Source organism: Mesoplodon bidens (assembly GCF_964165515.1).
Source record: "Mesoplodon bidens genome assembly, chromosome: 8".
In the NCBI taxonomy this organism is placed as follows: Eukaryota; Metazoa; Chordata; class Mammalia; order Artiodactyla; family Ziphiidae; genus Mesoplodon; species Mesoplodon bidens.
Window position 1 is genome coordinate 107,366,556 of NC_138165.1, and position 23,181 is coordinate 107,389,736.

Consider the following 23,181-nt stretch of genomic DNA (forward strand, 5'->3'; position numbering starts at 1 on the left):
GGCGGGGGGTCCCCTCTTCCGGAACGCCACCGTCCCTTCACCGTGCTGCCTGTTCCTTTCCTTTAAGGCTCCTGGAAGCCGGCGCCAGGTCCCCTCCCCCTGGTGCTGGGGCTTCCTTGTCCTCCTCACCTGCTCGGTCCAGCTTGCTGTCCCTGGCAGGGTGGAGGGCCTCCCTCAGTGGCCGCGGCAGGTGACCACGGGCTGTGCCGTGCTTAGCGGGGACCAGGGACCCTCCCCCACCCTGCGTGTCGGGCTCGGAGGTTGAAGGCTCTTGGGCAGCTGGTGTCTGGGGAGCTTCCTAAGCACTGAACTGGCGAGGTGGGGTTTCCACAGGGGGCTCTGGGTGGTAATTCCAGGTGGAGGGCGGGGCCTGAGCAGTGCAGGGGGTCTCTGGGGAGTGACAGGCGGAGGGGTGCAGGCCGAGTGCTGGGGTGTGCTCCAGTTTGACGGCCAGACTGGAAGTCCTGGCGCCTGTCTTGATAGGACTTAAAGCCGTGGAAGGTGCTGTGAGGGGAAGGAAGGTGTTAGTGTGGTGCTGTAGAGGGCGGAGAAGCAGGCGGAGGGGAGTCGTATAGACTGGTTCTTCGGGGGTTCAGATACTCAGCAGTCAGCACTGTGGCCACAGCTGTGAAGGTGGGAATGTAGATCTGGGCGGTTGTAGAGGATTGATTGTCAGATATGGCAGCAGATGAGAAGCAGGCCTGTGGGTGGGAGAGGAATTTTCTGTCGGATTAGAGAGACATCTGTCCTGCCCTGCCTACTGGCTCTGCCTGGAATGCGAGCACCACACTGTGTGAGATCAGACCTCACACCTTGTAGGTGAAAAGGAGGGTGTTTGACGCGTGTCTTCCCCCCTCTCTCAGTGTCAGCTGGGAGTGCTGCCCCTCGGCACAGGGAATGACCTGGCTCGCGTGTTAGGCTGGGGCTCGGCCTGTGACGATGACACCCAGCTCCCGCAGATCTTGGAGAAGCTGGAAAGAGCCAGCACCAAGATGCTGGACAGGTGAGTGGACCGCACGAGTCCCCTTGACTAGGTGTTCTCAACCCAGGGTCCCTGGAAACCGTAGGCCCTCTGCAGTTACTTGTAAAAATTCGGCCTGAGCAGGAATCCTTGTCTCTGGTGGGCTTTACCTGGCGATCAGGTTATGAAACAGCTGACGAGCAGGACAGGTTGGCGCTGTGCCCTCGAGGGATCAGGTCTCACCAGCCAGGCCCGATCCTCTGGGCCGTTAGAGAAGGTGGCCCTGTCCCCTTTGGCCTTTGCAGCCTCGTCTGATACCTGTCAGCAGAGTCTTGCAATAAGGAAGACTTATTGCATAGTTGAGCAATCCCGTGTTCCCAGAAGAATCTTAAGTTTTGGACAACTCTCCTCTGTGTGTTTAGAAATAACTTGGGCGTTCTTCTCGAGCGAGCTGCTTAGTGCTGAGCTCACGTATGAAACCCCTGACCGCAGCCTGCGGGACCTGGTGTTGCTGAAACGCCCGTATTCTCTCTTAGGCTCCTGCGCTGCAACGAGCAGGTGTGGTCTTGAACCCTCTCCAGCTGCCTCTACCGTTTCTTCTCTATTGAAGGGAGGCCTACGTGCCTTTGGAGGCTGTGAAATGCTCAGCCCCCGCGGGAGAGCTGGCTGCTGGCTGAGTGATTTCAGCTCTGAAGAGGAGAAGCCCATTTTACCGGAAGCAGCATTATGGGATGCCTTTCACCTCCTTCAGTGGAGCTGCAGTGTCCAATGGGTTGTGACTAAGTGAGGAGCCAGGTTAGGGACACGGGAGTCAAGATAAAGGCTTACAGATGAAGTTAGGGCTGTCATGAGATCAAGCCCCCAGGCCACAAGTTGGGGAGGTGGGAGAGGCACGGGGCCTGCCTGGGGGCTCGAGCCGACCTGCTGAGAGCTCCTTTGTGTGTGCAGGTGGAGCGTCATGGCCTACGAGACCAAACTCCCCCGGCCGGCCTCCTCTTCCACTGTCACCGAAGACTTGAGTGAGGGCTCCGAGGTACTTCCAGTTGCCCTGCCGCGTGCTCACTGTCCTCACCACTTTGGGGCCCTGCCTCCACCTGTAGACGTCCTCCCCTAGGTTAGACCCGCGCACGGGCAGGGCCAGCCGAGGTGGAGCTTCAGCCCGTGGCCTCTGCCCCACAGGATTGGTGGTCATCTGGGGGCCTCCTGGGGTGTCGCCGGATTTGGGGTCCTCTGTGACGATGGCCCCCTAGGACTTGCCGCCCCCCGCTGCCAGTGCCCCTGCCCAGCCCAGGCTCCCGCTCTGGGCCCACTTCCTCCACGTCCCACCCTTGCCGTCAGTCTGTGCTAGTTCAGTGTTCAGCTCTTCTTTTCACTTTACGCTGGTTTGTGTCGTCAGTGGTTCCCTCAGGGCCCAGACTGGCGCAGCGCTGGGCGCCCAGCTGTGCTCACCCCACTGGGCAAGCTGGCTGCTGGCTGAGCAGGAGAGAGGGCTCTGCCAGGGCCCGTCTGCCCCTCAGGAGGGTCAAGGGCAGCAGTTGGCAAACTACAGCCCCCCAGGCCACACCCGCCTGGGCTGCTGTGACCTGGCCTGTGAGCAGAGAATGGTTTGCGCGTTTTAAGAGAGGGAGCGTACGCACGTATACAAAGCCTAAATATTTACTCTCCGGCCAGTAGTAAAGTTGGCCGACCCAGGGCCAAGGTCTAAAGAGAGGGCTCGTCACACAGGGTGAGCGACCCCAGTCCCGCAGGCAGGGGTGAGCGGTGAAGGGGGTGATTTGTATCGAGAGGTGGAGAGGGGCCCGGGCCGAGTTCCAGCCAGTCAGAGAAATACGAGTGGAGCCTCAGCTGAGGACTCTGCCTGCCGCCTGTGCTGCTGAGGAGGACGCAGGATTCAGGACTCCAGCCCAGCACAGGCTGGCTGTGTTGAATCTCCGACGAAAGCAGCACGAGCCATTCACGAGGTTTTACCACCGTGTTCTTTTCTGTTAAGACCCCTTCGTCCACAGCTCCGTGAAGCTTTTGAAATCTGTCAGATTAGCGTGAAGTGAGCTGGGGCTCGCCGGCAAGGGGCGGGGGTTAGCGTGGAGCTCACCGGGCTCCGTCGTGGGGCTGACAGTCGCCCGCCCTGTTTGGGGCAATGGCAGGTGCAGCAGATCCTCTTCTATGAAGACTCGGTCGCGGCCCACCTCTCTAAGATCCTGACCTCCGACCAGCACTCGGTGGTGATCTCCTCGGCCAAGTGAGTGCCCGGCGGCCTCGGGGGAGCCAGGGTCCCAGCCAGGACTGTCTCTCTAGAAGCCTCTCCCCGCGTTCCCCCCCACAGAGTGCTCTGTGAGACCGTGAAGGACTTCGTGGCTCGGGTGGGGAAGGCCTACGAGAAGACCACCGAGAGCTCCGAGGAGTCGGAGGTCATGGCCAGGAAGGTGCGTCCTGGGCACCTGGGGTGGGTGTCAGGGCGGGGCAGCAGCCCCTCCACTCCCTCCTCTGTTCCCCGCCCAGTGCTCTGTGCTGAAAGAGAAGCTGGATTCTCTCCTCAAGACCCTGGATGATGAGTCCCAGGCCTCGTCCTCTCTGCCCACGCCACCCCCCACCATCGCCGAGGAGGCGGAAGACGGGGAGGGGGCGGGCGGCAGCTGTGGCTCCAGCTCCACCGGGGACCGCACCGTGGGGTCGGCTTGCCCAGCCCGGCCGCAGATATTCCGTCCTCGGGAGCAGCTCATGCTGAGAGCCAACAGCCTGAAGAAGGCGATTCGCCAGATCATAGAGCACACAGAGAAAGGTAGCCGGGCTCTGGATGCCGCGGGGCTCTCTGCAGGCCAGCCCCGGGAGCTCCCAGTTTCCCCCCCGAACGTGGCGCGAGACGCAGAGGGACCCACCGTGTAGGCCAGAGCCGCTCTGGACCGCCTGACGCAGGCCAGCGCCTCCTTCCTCAGGGCCTGTGCCCGATGGAAAGACACTGAGCGGACGGCAGAGTCGAGAGGGCGCCCCCAGCTGGTGGAAAGGTGCCTTGCGCAGGCACACCGGGGGAGCGTGTTGGGGGACCCACTCCCTGGAAGTGTCCTCACCTGCGGCAGCTCTGCCAGACCTCAGGCGCAGCCTGGCCTTGTCCGCTCAGAGGTGGGACTGTCCCCAGGGGTGGGGGCTCCGAGGAGAGCCCCGGTGCTGAGACCTGAGGTGCTCTGAGGACACCCGCGGAGGACGGCCCTGTGCCCAGGAGGGAGGTGGGCCCGGGCCAGAGTTGGGAGATCAGGCTGTAGGACGATGTGACGGACAGAGGTGAGGATGGGGTCGGAGGCCGGGTGAGCCGGGTCGGTGCTCAGAGACGGGGGGACACCTGACCGCAGGAGCGCGGGCGGCTGCCCTCCGCCCCCCATTCTGCCAGCGTGTGGGCGAACGGGCGTGTGGGCGGCCCCCCTGCGAATCTCTTTCTGCCTCAGGTCTGACTAATGATGCCAGGACCCCCGCCCAGCCGCCCGCCCCAACCAGCTCCCAGCTCAGGGTCCCACCCCCGTGCGTCCTGTTGAGCATCCGCGGGTGTCTGGGGGAGCGGGTGTCCCGCAGGGGAGGCGCCTTCCCCCGGGTCTAACTCAGTGTGTGCCTGCGGTGCTGGGCAACGCTGATGATTGTAGGGGATGGGTCAGGGGGAGTCCACCGGCTGTGGAGACGCCAGGGGGGCCCGGGGCCAGCGGGCGCTCAGCCCCCAGGGGCCCTACCTCTGCCTGGGGCGCCCCCCAGCCCCACCGCTGCCTGTTGGGGGGTTTCCGGGGTGCCACTCAGCACCCCTTACGCAAACCGGGACGTAAGGGGATGGGGGCTGAGTGCTGTCCAACTCCAGAACAGGTGGGGCTCAGCAGCACGCTGAGGTCGGGGACCCCCAAACCCAGGCTGGAGAGGGGCTCCAGGGGCCCCCCCGCTCTGGAGGTGCTTGTGGATGGGCTGCTTCTAGAGGCTTCCTTGTGACCTCCAAACCGGCCGCAGGGCTGTAGCTTTCTGGCTGGGGGGTGGGCGGGGGGCGGGACGGGGCCTGGGGGGGGTGGGTTGGCTTGTAACTGCGCGTTTGTACAGCCCCTTTTCTCACTGGTAGCATTTTTGCCCACTACCATCCTTTCTTCCTTCCCCCCCCTTAATTTTGCTTCTGCCTTTTTTGTTGGCAAACACGACTTCAGCCTTTCATTCCTGACATGTGAAATTTCAGTTTCTCTGGGATTTGTCAGAGGGCGTGGGGACCGCGCCTGAACTCGGGTTAAAGGGAAAAAAACTTCCAATAAAAAGATGTAAAACTGCTCTCTACCTCTGGCTGGGCCCAGCCTGTCGCGCCCTGGCCGCGGCGGGGCAGCCTGTGACGATTTATTTTATTTTTTGTAGGACATTCAGGTATTGAAAGGGAGGGGGGAAAAGAAAGACCAAAAAAAGAAAAAAAAGGTGTGATTTTGAAATTGAAAGAACACTGAAAGTTTACATTTTATAACATTATATGCAGATTGTATTTAAACCAGAAATATTTTAGACAATTATAACCCTGTAAAGCTGATGAAATATTAAAACAAGACAAAATACTTTTAACAGAAAGAAAAAAAAAAAAGGCGGGGGGAGCGTCTGTGCTGTGGTGTGTGAGGCAGGCGCCGGCTGCAGTGGTCGAGGGGCCCGGGGCCTGGACAGGTCATCGGCCCTGGTGTCCAGGATGCCACTGCTGACTGTCCTTAGTCGGCCTGGGAGAGAGAGGCACCCCCGCATAGGATTAAAGACTCGCCCAGTCGATCGCTCCCTTTTCCTAGACTCTTTGCTAAGCTTTGAAGAGAACGCTGTAAAACCACAGTGACCTGTGAACTTCATTATCTCCACCCTCACCCAGACCCTGAGATCCTCCCCAGCAAGTTTGCTTCTGTCTTCTCTCTCGGTACCTTCAGAAACCATCTCATACCTTTTCCGCTCTCATCAGACCCTTTTCTCTCTGAGCAGGTCGACCTGCTGCTTCTTACAGTGAGAACAGTGAGGTCGTGACCTGCCCCTGCGCGCTGGCGGGTGCACTGCTCCCTCCGGGCTGCGCGTGCTCTCGCTCGTTCCTCCCCTCCCCTCCGTCTCTCCCAGCCCTCGGCCCTCCTCCCCAGCCAGCTGGCACGAGGGTCCCGGTGCCCTGTGTGCTGGGGCCGGGGAGAAAGTGGGACGGGTCGGAGCTTCGGGTCTAAGCCTTCAGCCGAGACGACGTTTGAAGGGAGATGAGTGAGATGAGGAGGGGGTCCGCGTGCAGTGGGAGCCCCGCCAGCCCGGTGGTGCCTGCGGGGTAACGTCTGTGCGCTCAGCTGCAAATACCCTTGCCTTGCACAGCTGTGGACGAGCAGAACGCCCAGACCCAAGAGCAGGAGGGGTTCATCTTAGGTCTTTCCGAGTCGGAGGAGAAGAAGGACCTGAAGTCGGACGACAGAGCGTGCCACGGCGAGGGCCACGGCGCTGCCAAGGGCAGGAGCCTCCGCAGAGGTACGGTGGCCCTGGTGACCCGCGGCGCCGCCATCAGGCCTTTTTGTCTGCGATGCTCAGAAGCTTGCCTTGGGAAGCTTACGGGTGCTTTCTGACGGTTTCTGTGGCCACTTGGAAGTGTAAAAAGTCTCAAACAGGTGACCTGTCTCACATACCACCTGCTGTGTGCAGTTTGCCTGGTGCAGGCCTGGCAGGATCCTGGGCAGGGGGCGACCTTGCTGCTGGGGCGGTGCTTCCCTCTGAACCTCCCTGCGCACCCAGACCCAGCGGGCCCTCCCTGCACACCCGGGGTCCTCACCCAGGGCTTGGGGCCTCCTAGCTGCAGCCGGCCACATACCACGTTTGCTCCGGGTGGTAAGGGACCACCCAGCTGTACGGGCCACCACCTGCGGACCCCTAGCCCTCCTGGAACAGCCCCAACTCTGTGCGGCCCCCTCGCTCGTGGCCTTTGCGAGCCACCGGGAGATCCTGCCCCAGAGTTTCCTCCACCACGTTCCTGTGCAGGACTCGCCCCTGCCCGTGCACAGACCCCGCGGCCTGACTGCGGTTGCAGGCCGCCCCTCCCCCTCCCCGGCCTCGTCACGTCACCGCGGCCCCAGCCCCTCAGGGGCCTGTGTCTCTTTGGCGGGTGTCCGAGCCCGCTCGCCTCTGTGTCCCCTTTCTCGTTTCCCCTCCTTGCTCCCTGCCGCGCTCCTCGTCTTGCACACTCGGCCGCGGCTGGTGGCGCTTGTGCCCACTCCTCGCTTCCCTTGGCCCCCCTCCGCCTGCTCCTTTCTCTGATGAAGCTGCCAGTAGCTCAGTCGCGTTCTATTTTCTGTTCTGTTCTCATAGTGTCCAAATCCCCGTGTGAAAAGCTGATAAGCAAAGGAAGCTTGTCCCTGGGTGGTTCTGCCTCTCTTCCTTCGCAGTCAGGAAACCGGGACAGCCTGCCAGCACTGAACACGAAGATCCTGTTCCCGAGTGAGTGTTCCCCCGCGTGGGCCGGGGTTGCCGGCACCGCACAGAGGCCTGTGTGTCTGGGGGAGGGGTGCAGGCCAGGCGCTAAGCTTTCCAGCTCAGCACCCAGCTGTCACTCGCTCTGCCTGGCAGTAGTCTGAGGGGTTCACGAGACCGGGCCCCTGTCTTCCAAGAGTTCATAGGTCCATGGGAAAGACAGGCAGAGTTTCAGAGTCATATCACGGTATGAAAAGTGCTCTTGTTTATTACAAAGAGCAGACGGCATTCAAATCGTCGCCCTGGGGTCCCAGGAAGATGTCACTGAGGAGGTGATACTCAGTTGGGTGCTGATAGGTAAATAGGAGTTGGGCTGAGTGAAGAGGGAAGGGCCGGCAGGTCGTGATGGGGAGCCGGTGGGTCACCCCTTTGTTTCCAGCATGATTGCAGAAGGAGCACAGCTGGCCACCAGGAGAGTCGGGCCCAGTCCCCTTGCCTTGCCTTCATTTTGCCCAGGATCATGTCAAGGCAGCTCCTGTTGCTTCTTCCCTCAGAGGGAGTCATGATAGCACTTTGTGTCTGCAGTAGGAAGGAATGGTACGAGGGGTCGAAATTGCTGATAAGACTCCCTTAACCAGCTTCCTGAGGCCTCCTGGGCAAGCTAGAGCACGCGCTGCTCCTGTAAGCGATTTGGCAATTTCTAGGTGAATCTCAACTGAATAGAAAGAAAATTGCGGAAGCTCTAGGGAAGAGAGGCTGAGACAGATTTGGTTAATAAGCAGCAAAGACGCTACTGGAAGGGACGGATTGGCAGAATGTTCAAAAGCAGGGCCCCATCTCAGCCTTACTGTTTATCATTTAAATTTTTACAATGGGTGCAGGTATCTTGAGGGTTCTGGTCACCTGGAGGGTTCCTTGAGGTTTAACCTTTTCTCATGAGTTTAGCCTTATAACGTTGTGTGACTAGACCCTACGATTAGTTGCAGTAGGAATCATCTTGGTGGACTTTCTTAAATTTAGTGAGAACTATCTTTGTGAGCTCTTTTCTGATGTGTCTCATAGGTGTCGGTTACCACCCGGTGTTCGTTTTTGTTCTGTGAGTATGGATTTACGATAGTGATTTTTGCCCTGAGACTATTAATTGTCAAAGTTTGGACATTTTTATGCAGTATTTTAGAAACATCTTATTATAATAACCTTCTGAAGAACCTGTGGACCATCAGCCTCAAAGACACGACGGCCTCTTCATTTGGGAGCCCCCAGGCAGTGCTGTCTCCTGTTTTCTGCCTTACAGATGTTCGCGCCGGGATGTCTGGTTCCTTGCCTGGAGGTTCAGTCATCAGTCGATTATTAATTAATGCCGATCCCTTTAACTCCGAACCAGAAAACCTGTGAGTACGGGGTAAACCAAGGGGGCATGTTGTCAGCTGAATGCTGGAGCGTAGAAAACTGGCTTGGAATTAACTAGAGAAAATCGTGAGCAGCAGCTCCCTGCGTGACCCTTTTCCAGCTGGCGTTTGCCGATAAGGAAAACCTATAAGGTGTGAGGCGTCCGGGGCAGAGGGTGGGTTGGGAATGCCTGGGAAGGGAGGCGCCGTCCTGGCGCGTGCCTGACCTTCTGGGGCCTCGGCAGGCTTGGAGGCTCTGCCCGTGTCCTCGGTCGTCCTCCCCGCGGTCCTTGCTGGCCCCGCGTTGGCGCCGCCTCCTGACCGCCTTGCTTCCGGCGGGTCTGCTGCTCCCGTTAGTGTAGCTCCCGGGCTGGAAACGCCTCCTCGCCGTGCCTGGGGAGATGCTGTCCTGGGCTTGGACTCTGGGGAACGAAGTCCCGACGCTGCTCTGCGCGCCACGTGCCGTGTCCACTGCCCAGCGTCAAAGGCAGTGAGGCCTTTCGCGCAGCTTGTTCTCATGTGTGTAGAGACCGTTGCGGGGACAAATGGTATTTTGAAAGCCCAGCCTTCTAGATTTCCCTTTCTGCTGGCTGATAGCAAGTTCTGGGCAGCTAGTGGCTAGTGGCAGTTGGTTAAAAGTTGTCCACCATGTGTGTCCGGCGTGGTGGGGAGAGTAGCAGTGAGAAATGTGCGGTTCAGAGACTCTGGCTTTCGGGAAGCAGAGCTGCAAGCCTGCACGGTGGCAGCCAGTTTTCCTGCGGGGTAGCCTGGGTTCCCACACCTGCTCCAGTGCTGGCCCGCGTCCTTGTCCCCAGCCTGGCACCACCCTCCTGTCTGCTCCTCACGCCGGGGCCTGTCGGGGGCTCTGGTCCTGACCCTTCCTGAGTTGTCCTCCCCAACAAGGCCAGAGCTGTAGCCTTCCATGAGCAGCGCCCACAGAGGCCTCCGGAACTAGATGTGCTGTCTCTTTCCGTCACCCGAGGTCCCTGCATTTCCATACCTGGCAGCGAGGCCTGTGGTCTCTTTCTTCAGGGAGAGGCTTCTCCTTCCCCTGGGGAGACGCAAGCTGCTCTCCTCTCCTCCCTCCCCAGCGTGGCGTGCCGGGCCTCGCTCACGGGGGTGAGGGGCCGGGAGGAGTCTTACCCGCGGTGGACCTGGGACGTGGGACTGGGCTGGACATGTTCAAATTGGGGACTTTGCTTTGGTTGGGTCTAGGGACGTTTGAGGGACATTTTGGGATCCGGTGTGTAAGCACATGTGGGCGTGTGTGCCACGGATGTCATCAGGTTTAACATTGCTGATGGGAACATGAGGTGGTGCAGCCACTTTTAAGACAGTCTGGCGGTCCCTCAAAACCCAGGGTTTCCACATGGTCCAGCAGGTGCCTTCCTACGGTTACTCCCAAGAGAAGAGAAAACACGTCCCCACTGAAGCGTGTGTATGAGGGTTCACAAATCATAGCTCAAAAGTGAAGCAACCCAAAGGTCCGTCAGCCGAGGATCCCTGCATTGGGTCGTCGCTGTTCGCCATTAACCAGCTGAAGCACTGAACTCAGATGAGCCCAGTGCTCGTGGCGTGAAAACGTGCTCAGTGATGGGAGCCGGACGCAAAGGGTCACACGCTGTGTGATTTCATTTCTAGGAACCATCCAGAATCTGCAAGTTCGCAGAGAACAGAAAGCAGATTAGTGGTTGCCGGCACTGGGGAGGGGTTGGGGCTCATGGCTGAAGGATGTGGCCTTTCTTTTTGGGGTGATGAGCTGTTCTAAAATGGATTGTCGTGACTCTGAATACATGGACAATCACTGTGGAGCTGGACGTTTTAAATGGGTAACTTGTACGGTACGTGAGCTACATGTCAGTAATGCTGTTACCTCCCCGCTCCCCCCCAAAAAAACCAAAACAAACAAACAAAAAAACTGAGTTTTGCCCTCAGGAAGAACTGCTCAGAGGCTGGCACGCAGGGTTGTTCTAAATGGCCTGAAATACCCCTTTGCAGAGAGTATTACACCGAGAAGTGCGTCATGAACAATTACTTTGGCATCGGCCTGGATGCGAAGATCTCCCTGGACTTCAACAACAAGCGTGATGAGCACCCGGAGCAGTGCAGGTGGGTAGGTGGGTGCGGCTCCTGCGCACGCCTGTCCTCAGGTCTTGGGCTGGCTTCTCCTTCCGGCCGTGGGGTGATTTCTGGGGCGCACAGAGCCCTCAGGTGGAGTACAGACATGGAGCCCGAATGCCTTGTCAGAAAGCGGGGCGCGTCTGTGTGTCGTGGCCACGGCAGTGGCATCTCCATGTCACCCTCAGGTGGGGTCAGGGCGTGCTCCCCCGCAAGGCCCTCGAGCAGGCAAATGCCACAGGAGAGGCCCCGGGGGGTGTTTCTCCGGGGGTGTTCAGGTTCTCCCCTAAATCACCACGTACTGTCTCCCCCTGGCCGGGGAGAGGACGGAGAGGAATGGGAAGGTTTCCTCCTGGCTGAAGTAGAAAGTCCTCTCCTCCGGGGAGACGTGACAAGGGAAGAACGGAGTTGATGTCTCCCGCCCCACCCCACGGTGGCCATCACCTGGAGGGCAGACTGTTCAGCTGTGACTTTCTAGAACTAGAGACAGGGAAGCTGGTGTGGAGTTTGGGCGGAGAACAGCCATTGATGCAGGAGGAGGGGGCCCCTTGCTGGAGAGCCTGCAGACCTGCCCCCGCCAGGTGCCCTTGTCACTTGGAGGGAGGGGGTCACAGTGACACCCGAGGAGTTGCCTGGCAATCCCCCAACTCCTGTGTGGTTGGACCTTTCTCGGAAAACAAAATCAAGCATAAGAACTCAAAAACCTTGGAGCTCTGGGGCTCGAGTGTCGGAAAAGGCTCAGAGGTCCCCAGGGGGCATCCCTGTTACACAGCGCATGATGGGAGCCCAAGTCATTTGAAGATACCCCTGTTAGTTTGAATACAACTGAAAAGGCATTGAAATGCATGTAATTTATCAGAGCAGAACAGGTGAGGAGCAAGGCCACATGTGACATGTTTTTAGAAACGTGGGATCCTGGTATATAATCTTCCCTGAGTTTGTATCTTTGAGAAGGTCTACTTAGAAGATGCCACTTCTACAAATCGACCCTTAAAAAGTAATTGGGAACTTCGGCAAGGAGGCGTTTACCAAGGGCCACTGCCATGTACGTTATAGAGCTCAGGGGTGGGCACAAGTAGAGACCCGTCACGGGTTAATTCAGCGAGTGCTGGTGGGAAGTGCCCCCTTGTGGTCATTCATGCTCAGGACACAGGGCGGTGCTCTCCGTGCAGGGCGAAGTGCACAGTTACCGCTATTTCAGCTGTAAATCAAGTTCCTAAGGAAATACACTGAAGCATTTATCATCAGCACTTACAGATGTGGGGATTGTGAATTCTCCTTTGTGCTTTTCTGCCCTTTCCAAATTTTCTGTGGTAAGCATAATTTTATAGCTGGAAAAAAAATTGTGATTTATACGTTTTTTTGTGAGGTTCTGTAATGTCTTACCTTTTTTACCTCTCAGGGTATGATCACTTTCTTGGCAGTGTTACTCTTTGGCAGAATTTCCGGTCAGTGAATAATATATCTCTTTAGCCCATCTCGCGTGGACATGTGACAAGGGCATGTGCTCCTCATCTTAACGGTGTCGCTGCTGGGAGTGATTGCCCGATGTGACCCATTTGTGATGAGGTGGCTGCAAGGGCCGTAGGTAGCTGCGCAGAGAAAGCTGAGACCCACGTCAGTCCTTTGCTTTCCACCCCTAGGAGTCGAACCAAGAACATGATGTGGTACGGAGTCCTCGGCACCAGAGAGCTGCTGCACAGAACCTACAAGAACCTGGAGCAGAAGGTCCTGCTGGAGGTGAGCAGGCGGCCCCCTGCCGGCCCCTCTGCTGACCCAGTGGCCCCTCGGCCTTAGCCCAGGGCGGAGTGCTAGGGGGAGGGAGCCCCCGGCTGAAGCCTGGTTCTCTCTTCTCTCCTTTCACGCATTTCTACCACTCAGTGTGATGGGCGACCCATCCCACTGCCCAGTCTCCAGGGAATTGCTGTCCTCAACATTCCCAGCTATGCTGGAGGGACCAACTTCTGGGGGGGCACCAAGGAGGACGATGTACGTACGGGGGTGCTGGGCGGCATGGGCCGCGCTCAGGGGAGGGGATGGGGGCGGGGTCCCCAGAGAGGCGGGCCCTTCGGGAGCTGTGGTGGAGCCTCCCGCTCTGGGGGTGCCCTGTCAGTGGGGCGGAGGGATGGGTGGAGTGGGGCCCTTGTGCCGGCAGCGGGGGCGCAGCGGAGAGCAAGGCAGGCAGGCCCCGCTCCCGTGGCCTCGAGAAAGGGATGCCAGGCAGGACAGGCGTGGTCGCAGGTGTGGCTTGGAATCCGGGCCCAGATCTGGGAAGGCTCCTAGGAGGAGGGACATCTACACTGAGACCTGAGGGTGACTCGGGGTTGGACAGGTCAGGTGGGTGTGGGGCAGGAGGAGGGAACAGTGTATGTGAAGGCTTGGCAGCTGGGCAGGGCCCGGCCCGGGTGCGGGAAGGAGGCTCACTGGTGCTGTGCGTGCTGGGCGGAGCACGGAGAGCTCAGAGCTCCCGTGGTGGGGTCGTGTAAGGCAGGGAGGAGTTTGGAATCATATTATGCCGAGAACTCTGGGGGCGTTGATAGGTTTTAACCAGGGGCCTGACTTCCTTCGTACATAATAGCTAACAAAAACAGTTGACACCGGCTGCACCCTGAGCGTGTGCCGGTCCCTCTTCTCAGTGCTGTGCCTGTTGACGGCCCTCATGAGAACCTGTGAGGAACGTAGTACCCGTGTTAGCCCCATTTTACAGATGAGGGAACCCAGGTAGAGAGACAGTAAGCTGCCCAAGCTCCCACGCTAGTGAGTGGCAGGCCTGGGGTTTGATCTCAGGCAGCTGCTCTCAGGCTCTGATGTGGAGACCCGTCAGCAAGTGTTCACCCCGTAGCTTCTCCTACTAGTGGGCCTGTCGGGCTCTCGCCAACACAGCGGTCCCCAGGTGAGAAGGATGCGCGTGGCGAGGGGCGTGTTCAGGGAAGCTGGGAGCAGAGGTCAGCTCTAACGCCGGCCCTTCCAGACCTTTGCAGCCCCGTCGTTCGATGACAAGATCTTGGAGGTGGTCGCCGTGTTCGGCAGCATGCAGATGGCCGTCTCCCGTGTCATAAAGCTGCAGCATCACCGAATTGCCCAGGTGCCGCCGTGGTCCTGGAGGTGGGAGGGGCCTGGGTGGAGCTGGGGCTCACACACGTTTGGGGCGGCAGGCCTGGCCCAGAGCCGCGCTCTCGAGATAAACGGGCCCCTGGGCTGCAGAGCCCAGGGGAGTGGGCGCTTTTCCAGGATCGCCCCGGCCGCCTCCTGGTCCAGAGCCCGTTCTCACCTGCCGTGTTTTGACAATTAAAAAATACTTTCGAAACTGGGGCTGGCTTGTACCCTCCCTGAGCTCCCTCCCTGACTCACTCTGTGGGTACCACCTGTTTCCTGCCCACCCCTGCTGAGGTGGGGTGAGATGAGACGGGCCTGGCTGACCTTGGCCCCTGGGCCTGCAGCTCTTAGAAGCCACAGCCTGAGTCTGGGAACAGAGGCCGAGTGCGTGGCCTCGCCCGGCTGCTCGGAGGCCCGGCTAGCAGGTGGCAGGGTGGGCTCCCCATCCGGTACTTCTGGTAATGGGTTGGGAAGGGTGTGTCTGTCGGTGGGGTTGGGGTGGGCGATGTTCTCAGGCACAGAGATGGGGAGTTGATGCTCCTCTGAACCCCAGTCCTTTCTGTCCCCACCGTGGGCTGCTTGAATTTCACAATTTTAATTCCTTGGCAGTATTTTTTGTTGAAAAGAGGAGCACTTGTTGGGTGTTTGCTCTGTCCTGGGAGTGTCCCCATGTGCCCAGGGACCCAGCAGCTCTTGGTGGTCATGTGTCCCCGCCCTGCACCTGGTGCTGGTGTCTGAGCACCGAGTTCTCTGCACTGCGATCACAGATGGCGGTGCTGGGTGCAGGGCAGTGGGAGCGGGGTGGGGCAGACCCCCCGGGCTCCATGAGCTGCGTGCGCCCCAGGCGGGGATGCTCTGGCCCCAGAGGCTGGTGGGGGGCGGGGTATGGTGTCACCCCAGGGGTCAGCCGGCCGATGCAGGGGTGTGTAGGGCGGGACGGTGCCTGTGGTGCCGACAGCACTTGAAGGCTCCTGGGTGCAGCTCGGTGACGGCTGTGATGTTTGCTCAGTGTCGCACGGTGAAGATCTCCATCCTGGGGGATGAGGGCGTACCTGTGCAGGTGGACGGAGAGGCCTGGATCCAGCCGCCAGGGTACATTCGGATTATCCACAAGAACCGGGCACAGACGCTCACCAGGGATCGGGTAAGACGGACTGCCTGTGGCACACATGTGCCCCTTCTAGGAGAAGACCTGGAGTTTTTAACGTTTTGTTCCAGGAATTTACTTATTTTTTTTGAAGATTAAGATTAAGTGAACAGGGCTCTGATTTCTAGGACCGCTCCCCCTCCCCCCAGCGTTAAAAAGAACGTCTCCCTTTCTAGCCAGTTATCCCGCTAGCGTCCCAGCAGTGTTTGTTGTTAGGTGTGTGCTGGCAGGAGAGAGTGTAACGCTGGCTCCCGTGCCCTAGGCCTTTGAGAACACCCTGAAGTCCTGGGAGGACAAGCAGAAGTGTGAGCTGCCCCGCCCTCCGTCTTTCTCTCTGCACCCGGAGATCCTGTCCGAGGAGGAAGCCAACCAGATGGACCAGTTTGGGCAGGCAGCGGGGGCCCTCATCCACAGGTGGGCGCCACCTTTCCTCTGTGGTCCACTCCTCCGCGAGAGCCCCCGGGCCCCCTGACGTCACTGGGACGACCCAGGTCCGCGGCTGGGCCGCAGGCGTTGAGATGTCCCTGCCGGATCTTATGTGCCGTCTGCCTCCTTCACGAGGGCCTGGCCCCGGTTTCTGTTAACCCCGGGCTTTGGTATCTTCACTGACAGTCTTCCAGGGATTACTCGGGGTTTATGCAGGTGGAAGCTTCACACCACCGGCGTTTTCAGAGGCAGCTCATAGGTTTTACAGCCTATCCCGGATCTCTGAGAATAGTACCCCTCCTGCCTCCTTTAGCCCCCAGAGAGCGGGTTTGCACTTAAGAAGCAGACCTTGTAGTTATTTTGAAAAAACAAAGGCCAACAGCCAAAGGCGTTTCCTTCTCCTACTCTGGACCTTCCAGCACAGTGGTCGCTGCTCTGCCCACTGTCCATTCTCCCCGCCCCCCGCTGTGTCCACCCACCTTGCTCCAGCATGGCCCTTCCGCCTGGTGACCTGTGCCCTCTCGTTGGCCACATCCGCTGACCCCCTTCAGCCACCGTCTGGCGGTGTCTCTGCATTGTGCCTCCCCTGCCCCTGCTGGGAGCCGCCACAGGCCTGGGGCCCCTCCACGGCCCAGTCTAGCTTTGTCCTGGCTTTCTCCTCCTCTGCCTTCTGCTACTTACCCGCTCGTTGTTTTACAAGGTGTAGGTCTCATTTGGGGCATTTACCGCCTTGGCTGAGTTTCTAGAAAAGTTTGGGATTTTGTTGTCAGATTTCCCATTTAAGGCCTCCTCCGCCACCGGCCAGGAAACGATCGGCCGTCACGGGTCATCACGGTCGAGTCGTGGTCTTGTTGGCCCTCTGGGCCGAACCTGGGCTTGTGTTCCAGCGAGGCGACTCGCAGGCTGCCGCTCTTCGGTCTGATGAGCGCCGTGTCTCCCTCCAGCATCCGGGAAGCAGCGCGGTCCCACCGAGATGTGGAGCAGGAGCTCGCCCACGCCGTCAACGCCAGCTCCAAGGCCATGGACCGGGTGTACGGCAAGCCCAGGGCCGCAGAGGTGCCTGCGCTTTTCCGGCCTTTCTCCCGTGGGCCCCTTTCGCCCTCGGGCCGTCTCCACGGTGTCTCTTCTGGTTCCTCCCAGGGGCTGAGCTGCAGCTTCGTGCTGGAGATGGTGAATAACGTCAGAGCTCTGCGCAGCGAGACGGAGCTGTTGCTGGCGGGGAAGCTGGCCCTGGTGAGCTGGGGGGCCGCTTGCTGTGCGCACAGAGGGCAGCCCGCCTCAGCCCAGGATCCCCGGCCTTGAGAATTCTAGGCCCCCTGTCGGAGGGGCCTCAGAGGCCATCTGAGCTGACGGTGTGGCGATGCTCAAACCCTCTGGCCACATCTCGCCACGTCATCTCCAGGGTGTCCGAGACTGGCGGACGGGACCTCCTGCGTCGTAGACGGCGCTCTGCCCCAGGCCCCCCAGGTGTGCGGCCACCGCCGCGGCCAGGCTGGCCGGCCTTTTCCCCGCGCCCAGAGTCGGCCGCCTTCCTCACTCAGCCCTGCAGCCTGGCTGATGAGTCAGCCCTGCGGAGGCGTGCGGCTGGAGTTGGATTGAATCGCAGAAGCTAGCGCAGGGCAGACCCGAGAGAGCGCCTGGCCAACCTCCTTGTTTTAAAAAACGAGGAGGTGGGAGGTCGAGGAGGCGAAGTCACTGGAGAACCGCCCTCAGAGTCCAGCTCCACACTCTGCTCTCATTGCAAAATGCCGCACTGTCCTGACACGTTCCAGCTGCTGCCTCCACGGCCCCACCGTGCTTCCTGCGCTCCGGTGCAGGCGGGCTGCTCCCCCGCTTCCGAGAGAGGGTCCCGAGGAAACCAGAGCAGGTGACCTGTCAGCCATGCTGATGCGATTTTAGACAAGCTGGGCCTGCCCCATCATTTACGAGAGGAGAGTTTAATTCTCTCACCCGACACTACTTACGAGAGGAGGTTCTGAGTCTGGCCCTTAAGTGGCGTTCTGGGACTCAGTTTCCTTGCAAGTTTTTAGAAAACTCTCTGAGAGCAGCCCAGCCCCTGGGGCAGACCTCCCATCTACGTGGGGCTCTGCCACGGCCCCAGCTCCTCCCTGCCGGTAACCAGCTGTGTCTCTTCCCTCCCTGCCTGGAGCAGCAGTTGGATCCCCCTCAGAAGGAACGGCTCACGGCTGCCCTCGTCGAGATGGACCAGCAGCTCAGGAAGCTGGCGGACACGCCCTGGCTGTGCCAGCCCATGGAGCCTGGTGATGAAGAGGTATGTGGGTCACAGGGCTTCAGCGCGGTGTCCCCGGACACAGTGGCACAACCTTCAGTGCCTGAACTCACGTGCTCTGTGCAGCTTCGGGATTAAGATGGTGTTGGTCCTGCAGCCCCTGATCTGGCCTCCCACGCTTCTTTTTTAAGATGCCTTGAAGGCACAGAGATGAACTTCGGCAGGTAGGAAGGAATTGGGAATTGCTCTTAAGAATGACCCTTGGTGACTGGGGCACAAGTTGCCCTCGGCAACAGAACTGCGGTGCTGTCCAGGACATAGGTGGAAAGAAGGCTGAGCCCAGCCCCACTATTTGCCCCCAGTGTGGAGGCACATCGGTTGGCTAAACAGCAACTTCTTGGGAGTTTGTTGTTGACGGGCAGAGTTGCTGTGTTCAACTCACAGTCACGCTTTTCTGTTGTGCGTATTTAGAGACCCCAGCTTGCACAGGTCTTATAGCTGGGACAACAGATGGGACCCTGGGCATATGCGCCCTGGGGGTAGTGTCTCCTGAAGCAGGAGAGGCAGGAAGAAGGCCCTGGAGAGGCTCTTGTTGTTGGGTGGTTGGTTTTTGCGGGCAGCACCTGGAGAGGGACAAACCCCAGATGGCCTTCCTCTCAGGGGTGGAACAGAGGTGGGCCGGGAGAAAAGTTCACCAGGTAAAGAACTGCTAGACACATTAGGTGCCCCTGCTGCCGGCTCGATTGTTAGGACCCGTGGGCAGCAATAGGGCAAGGGGACGGGGGGCCGGCAGTCCAGAGCTCTTCTTGAACATGCAGGCGTTTGTTGATAAATGTGAACCCCGCCTGGGAAACTGACTCAGAGGCCTTCCAGCCAAGAAACAAAACTCAACAACTGAAGAATGAGGACATTTTGGTTCAGAGGGCCAGGCCAAGCTCATCAAAATTTGTAGTTAATTATAAAAATTTCATTTAAAGAAAATTACTAAAATAATAATACGTAAAATATTCAACAAATGTAGCAGTAACCTAGGCCTGTGATTCCAGATTATGTTGTCAGAGCCTGTGAAGTGCGGACAGTGCAGTGGGGAGACAGGGAAGAGGACATGGCTGGGAGTGAGGGCACATTAAGTCCCTCCTCTAACGGTGGAGGAAGGTTAATGAAAGTTCTTGACTTCGATAATTAGAGAAAGGTAGAGTCAGTTATGTTTTAAAAACTTAAACGTAGTTTTAAAGGTAGCTTTTAGTAAAATTGAAAAGGTGTATGTCTTTTTGAATCACCACAAAAGACACAAGCAAAATGTAGTCTGTATCGTAAAAGAAAATAAAAGAAGTAGTAAAGATGGAGCTAACAGCATAAAAATAAGAAAATAATATAACTGCTCCTCTTAAAAGCAAATTATTCTTAGATTGTGTTAAAAAAAAAAAAAGAAATCTAACCAAATACTAGTCACAGGAGCCCAGTTTTCTCTTCCATACCCTCAGTAAAAAATTGTGACCCAGAAAGATTAAAACAATTTCAAGAAAACACAATAAAAAATCCAAAGTAACACTGTAAAAATAGAATTGCATACCTAAGGCAGTAAATGATAGAGGATCACTTTATATTGGTAAAAGATAATAACCATATCATTATACTATATATTGTATAATTCTGAGATAAACTTATGATGGTTATAATAATGATAAAATCTTGTCCTAATATAACATTTAAATGCGTTAAAGTATGTATTTCCCAATATGTGAGATATTCTTCTGATAAGTTTTTTGTTATTGATTTTTAACTTAATTTCACTGTGTTCAAAGGCAGTTGTTTGTATGTTACCAGTCCTTTGAAAGCTGTTGAAACTCACTTTATGGCCCAAAAGGTGGTCAGTTTTTATAAACGTACCTTATATCCAGTTGTAATTATTTACGTCATTAAGTCCTTACTTTGTTTTTTATTTTTGTGTCTTCTTGATCTGTCAGTTACTGTTGAACTCTCTAACCGTGAATGTAGATGTCTCAGTTTATCCTTGCGGTTTTGTGTATATTTGCTATATGTATTTTGAGGTTATGTTATTGGATGCATACAAGTTTCATCATTATATAAAGACCTTTGTTAATTCTTTTTGTTTTCGAGTCCACTTGTTTGGTATATTCTTTTTCGTACTTTTTCATACTTTCACTTTCACGCTTTATTTGGAGTGTCGCTCTTATAAATAGCATTGCTAAATTTTGGGTTTTTATTTGGTATAGTACTCTGTGTTTTGATTGGAGAGTTCAGTCTATTTACATTTATTATGGTTATGATATTTAGATATACTTTTACCATATTTTGCGCTTTCTGTCCCATTTTTTTGTTTCTTTTCGTTTCTCCTTTTTGATTGATGAGTCTCTCCTTCCCACACAATTCTGTTTGTCCCCTCTACTAGTCTGGAAATATGTACTCTTCTGTCTGTTCTTTTAGTGATGACCCCCAAAATTTTAATCTTAATTTACATGCATAAAATATGTAAAGCTACAACTTCTTGAAATGATAGGAAGTGTCAGAAACCCAATTTTGTAGTGTGAGCTATCCCTATCAGTCCGTGATTAATCACGTACAACAAACGGTCACAACATCTGAACAAAGCAAGTTGATAGAATGCGTATATGTAGAATATATATACAAGTCTATATCATGCTTCTCTATAGAGGGAATTTTATACTCTGCAAAGAGGGAAAATGCTTTCTTTTCTGTTGCCCATAGGACATTAGAAAATCTGATCATTTTCTAAACTGGGACTACTACTGATGGTATGAAACTCTTTGTTATTGTTGTAGAAATTGAGAGGAAGCGTTTAGAAACTTTGAAGCACTTGAGAGGGGAACTTTATGTTGAAAATAATAAATTTTTTAAAATAAATTTATTTATTTATTCATTTATTTTTGGCCACGTTGCATCTTTGTTGCTGCACTTGGGCTTTCTCTGGTTGCAGCGAGCGGGGGCTGCTCTTTGTTGCGGTGCGCGGGCTTCTCATCGGGGTGGCTTGTTGTGGAGCACAGGCTCTAGGCACGCGCGGGCTTCAGTAGTTGTGGCACGCGGGCTCAGTAGTGTGGCTCATGGGCTCTAGAGCGCAGGCTCAGTAGTTGTGGCACACGGGCGTAGTTGCTCCGCGGCATGTGGGATCTTCCCGGACCAGGGCTCGAACCTGTGTCCCCTGCGTTGGCGGGCGGATTCTTAACCACTGTGCCACCAGGGAAGTCCCGATAAAAAAACTGAGGTTTGTATTTTGTATGCCTTTTGGGGGTTTCATTTTTCTAGTAATTTGTTTTACTTTCTTTCATTAAAGTACCAGTCCACTATGGAATGGGAATTTTTAACGCTGGTTCTTTTCCAGGGGTAGTTTGAGCAGCACAGCTCTAGGCCACAAGGAAACCTCAGATACTAACTCAGAACCGAAATTGTGCCAGCTGTAAACCATGGCCCCTGTGCTCCCAGTGCGCTGCCCTGCGCAGGTGGGTAGCTTCTGCCTCCATGCAGATTCTTCAGTGAAGACAGGGAGGGCAAGGATTTTCTTCAGTTCACGGGCAGGGTAGCAGCTGCTGCGGTGGGAGGCTCACAGCCTGGTGCCCAGTTGCACGGTGACCCAGCACCTCAGTTTATTTGGGACTGTCAGGTCTTAGTGGTAAAAGCCCATGTCACAGGGATTGTGTGGCTCTAAAGCTTTAAGCCTAAAAGTGTTTTCAGAACAGCTATCACCAAATGCCATGCAGCCACCATGGAAACAAACACAGAGCACCACGAGTCCTCCCTGGATGGCTTACCTGAATGCTGCCTGCCTGATGAACGCCCTAAGCCCCGTCTAGAGTGGCCCTGGTTTCCAGGGTTCCTGGATGTGGGCTGCTGGGACAGAGCAGGTGTTCGTCCTTGCAGTAGTAGGTGGGGAATAGTACCCATGGCGCCGGAGGTTTAGTCGCAACACCAGAAACCCTCTGGAGCCAGCCGGGGAGGTGTTACTGCAGGCATTCACCCGATGGGGCCTGAGGCCAGAAACCAACCGAGGGCCGGGGTCCCGGGAGTGAAGGGAAAACCACGCTGGCTCCGGGCTCCTGGCTTCTCCAGCCAACTCCGCTGGGGCCTTCCAGCTCAGTGCTGCCACCCTCTGGGACTCCGGCTCGTCCCCATGCAAGGCAGCAGGAGGAGAAGTGTGAGGGGCAAAGGGAACCTTGGAGGGGGAGGCACCGTATTTCTACTGGCATAAAAATAGCAAAATCATTTATTTGAAAGGAAAAGAAGTGATAGGTCTTGGAGCTGGTTCTTCGCAAGTAAAAAAAAAAAAAACGTCTCCTCTGGCAGATGTAATCAGCGGGACGGGGTGGGGGGGAAATGAACAAGATGATAAGGGGGCTATAACAACAGATATGAGCATTAATCAAGTTACAGCATATACAAAGAAATGACAATGAATCTTACAATCTTGATGAAACTGTTGATTTTTCAGAAAAAAATTTAAATGACACAAATTGAAATTTCAAGATATTTTAAAAGGAATAGTCACAGAACAACTTGAAAAAATAAATTTTACTTCCAAAGGGAAAATGTCAAGGAATATATAATTTCCATATATAAGAAAGTGTCAAAGCTGGAAAAAGATGGACATTGTCCCGGTTCATTTTTTTAAATTGTGGTAGAAAAACACAATTTACCATCTTTGTCATTTTTAAGTGTATAGTTCAAGTAGTGTTGAGTATATTCACATCGTTAGGAAACAGATCTCCAGAACTTTAAACATTTCATTTTTTAAAAACCAGCACGTTGGATTCCAGACTTCAGTATTATCAGTAGATCCCTTGAAGTTATTTCTTTAAATCAAATAGTTGATGAAAGAAGTTCTTTATAACAGAATTCTAGCTGGAGCGTGTAGGATTAAAGCGCCATTTTGCGTCCCTGGGGACACGAGATTGATGGAATCAGCAGCTCTGGACCACACGGGGAGTGGGGAGGCAGGGAGACGCCCGTCAGAGCCAGAGCACGAGTTGTCCTGCAGGGCAGACGCCAGGTCTCTCTACAGGTGGCCCCGAGGAGGAGAGACTGAGCCACAAGAGCTGGGTGTCCCCTGTGAACCCCGTCAGGGTCCTGATTCAAAGGTTTGCTCCAGATGTTTACCCACACATATCCAGCTGTGAGGATAAACCTTTGGAGCAGTCGGGGAGATCTGATACAAATGGATTCATGAGAGCCAAATGAATTCTTGTTAGTGGTATCAGGTGTGATGATGGTGCCATGAATATGTTTTCAAAAGAGTATTCTTAGAGTTGCATACTGAAGTACTTATGGGTGGAGTAATTTGATGTCTGAAATCTGCTTTTAGAAGGCCGGAGGAGGTTAAATAAGATAACAGCTCAGCCACATTCTACTAGTCTCCTCCTGGAAGAAAATATGC

At 55.8% G+C, this 23,181-nt stretch overlaps 1 protein-coding gene across 4 annotated transcripts in view; it reads left to right on the top strand.

Moving 5' to 3' along the window:
- Window positions 1-23,181, top strand: part of DGKD (diacylglycerol kinase delta) — a 110,038-nt gene that overhangs the window by 81,603 nt on the left and 5,254 nt on the right. For 2 of the 4 annotated variants that reach the window (XM_081242728.1, XM_081242730.1), the window contains exons 11-27: window positions 864-1,003; window positions 1,910-1,994; window positions 3,106-3,200; window positions 3,285-3,384; window positions 3,461-3,740; window positions 6,287-6,436; window positions 7,268-7,396; window positions 8,664-8,760; window positions 10,693-10,866; window positions 12,519-12,615; window positions 12,757-12,864; window positions 13,847-13,960; window positions 14,981-15,115; window positions 15,381-15,532; window positions 16,489-16,600; window positions 16,685-16,777; window positions 17,697-17,816. In XM_081242728.1, the coding sequence (XP_081098854.1) occupies window positions 864-1,003; window positions 1,910-1,994; window positions 3,106-3,200; window positions 3,285-3,384; window positions 3,461-3,740; window positions 6,287-6,436; window positions 7,268-7,396; window positions 8,664-8,760; window positions 10,693-10,866; window positions 12,519-12,615; window positions 12,757-12,864; window positions 13,847-13,960; window positions 14,981-15,115; window positions 15,381-15,532; window positions 16,489-16,600; window positions 16,685-16,777; window positions 17,697-17,816 (2,181 nt within the window). Of the gene's footprint in view, window positions 1-863; window positions 1,004-1,909; window positions 1,995-3,105; window positions 3,201-3,284; window positions 3,385-3,460; window positions 3,741-6,286; window positions 6,437-7,267; window positions 7,397-8,663; window positions 8,761-10,692; window positions 10,867-12,518; window positions 12,616-12,756; window positions 12,865-13,846; window positions 13,961-14,980; window positions 15,116-15,380; window positions 15,533-16,488; window positions 16,778-17,696; window positions 17,817-23,181 lie in introns of all 4 variants that reach the window. The other 2 variants (XM_081242729.1, XM_081242727.1) reach the window with 2 other exon arrangements.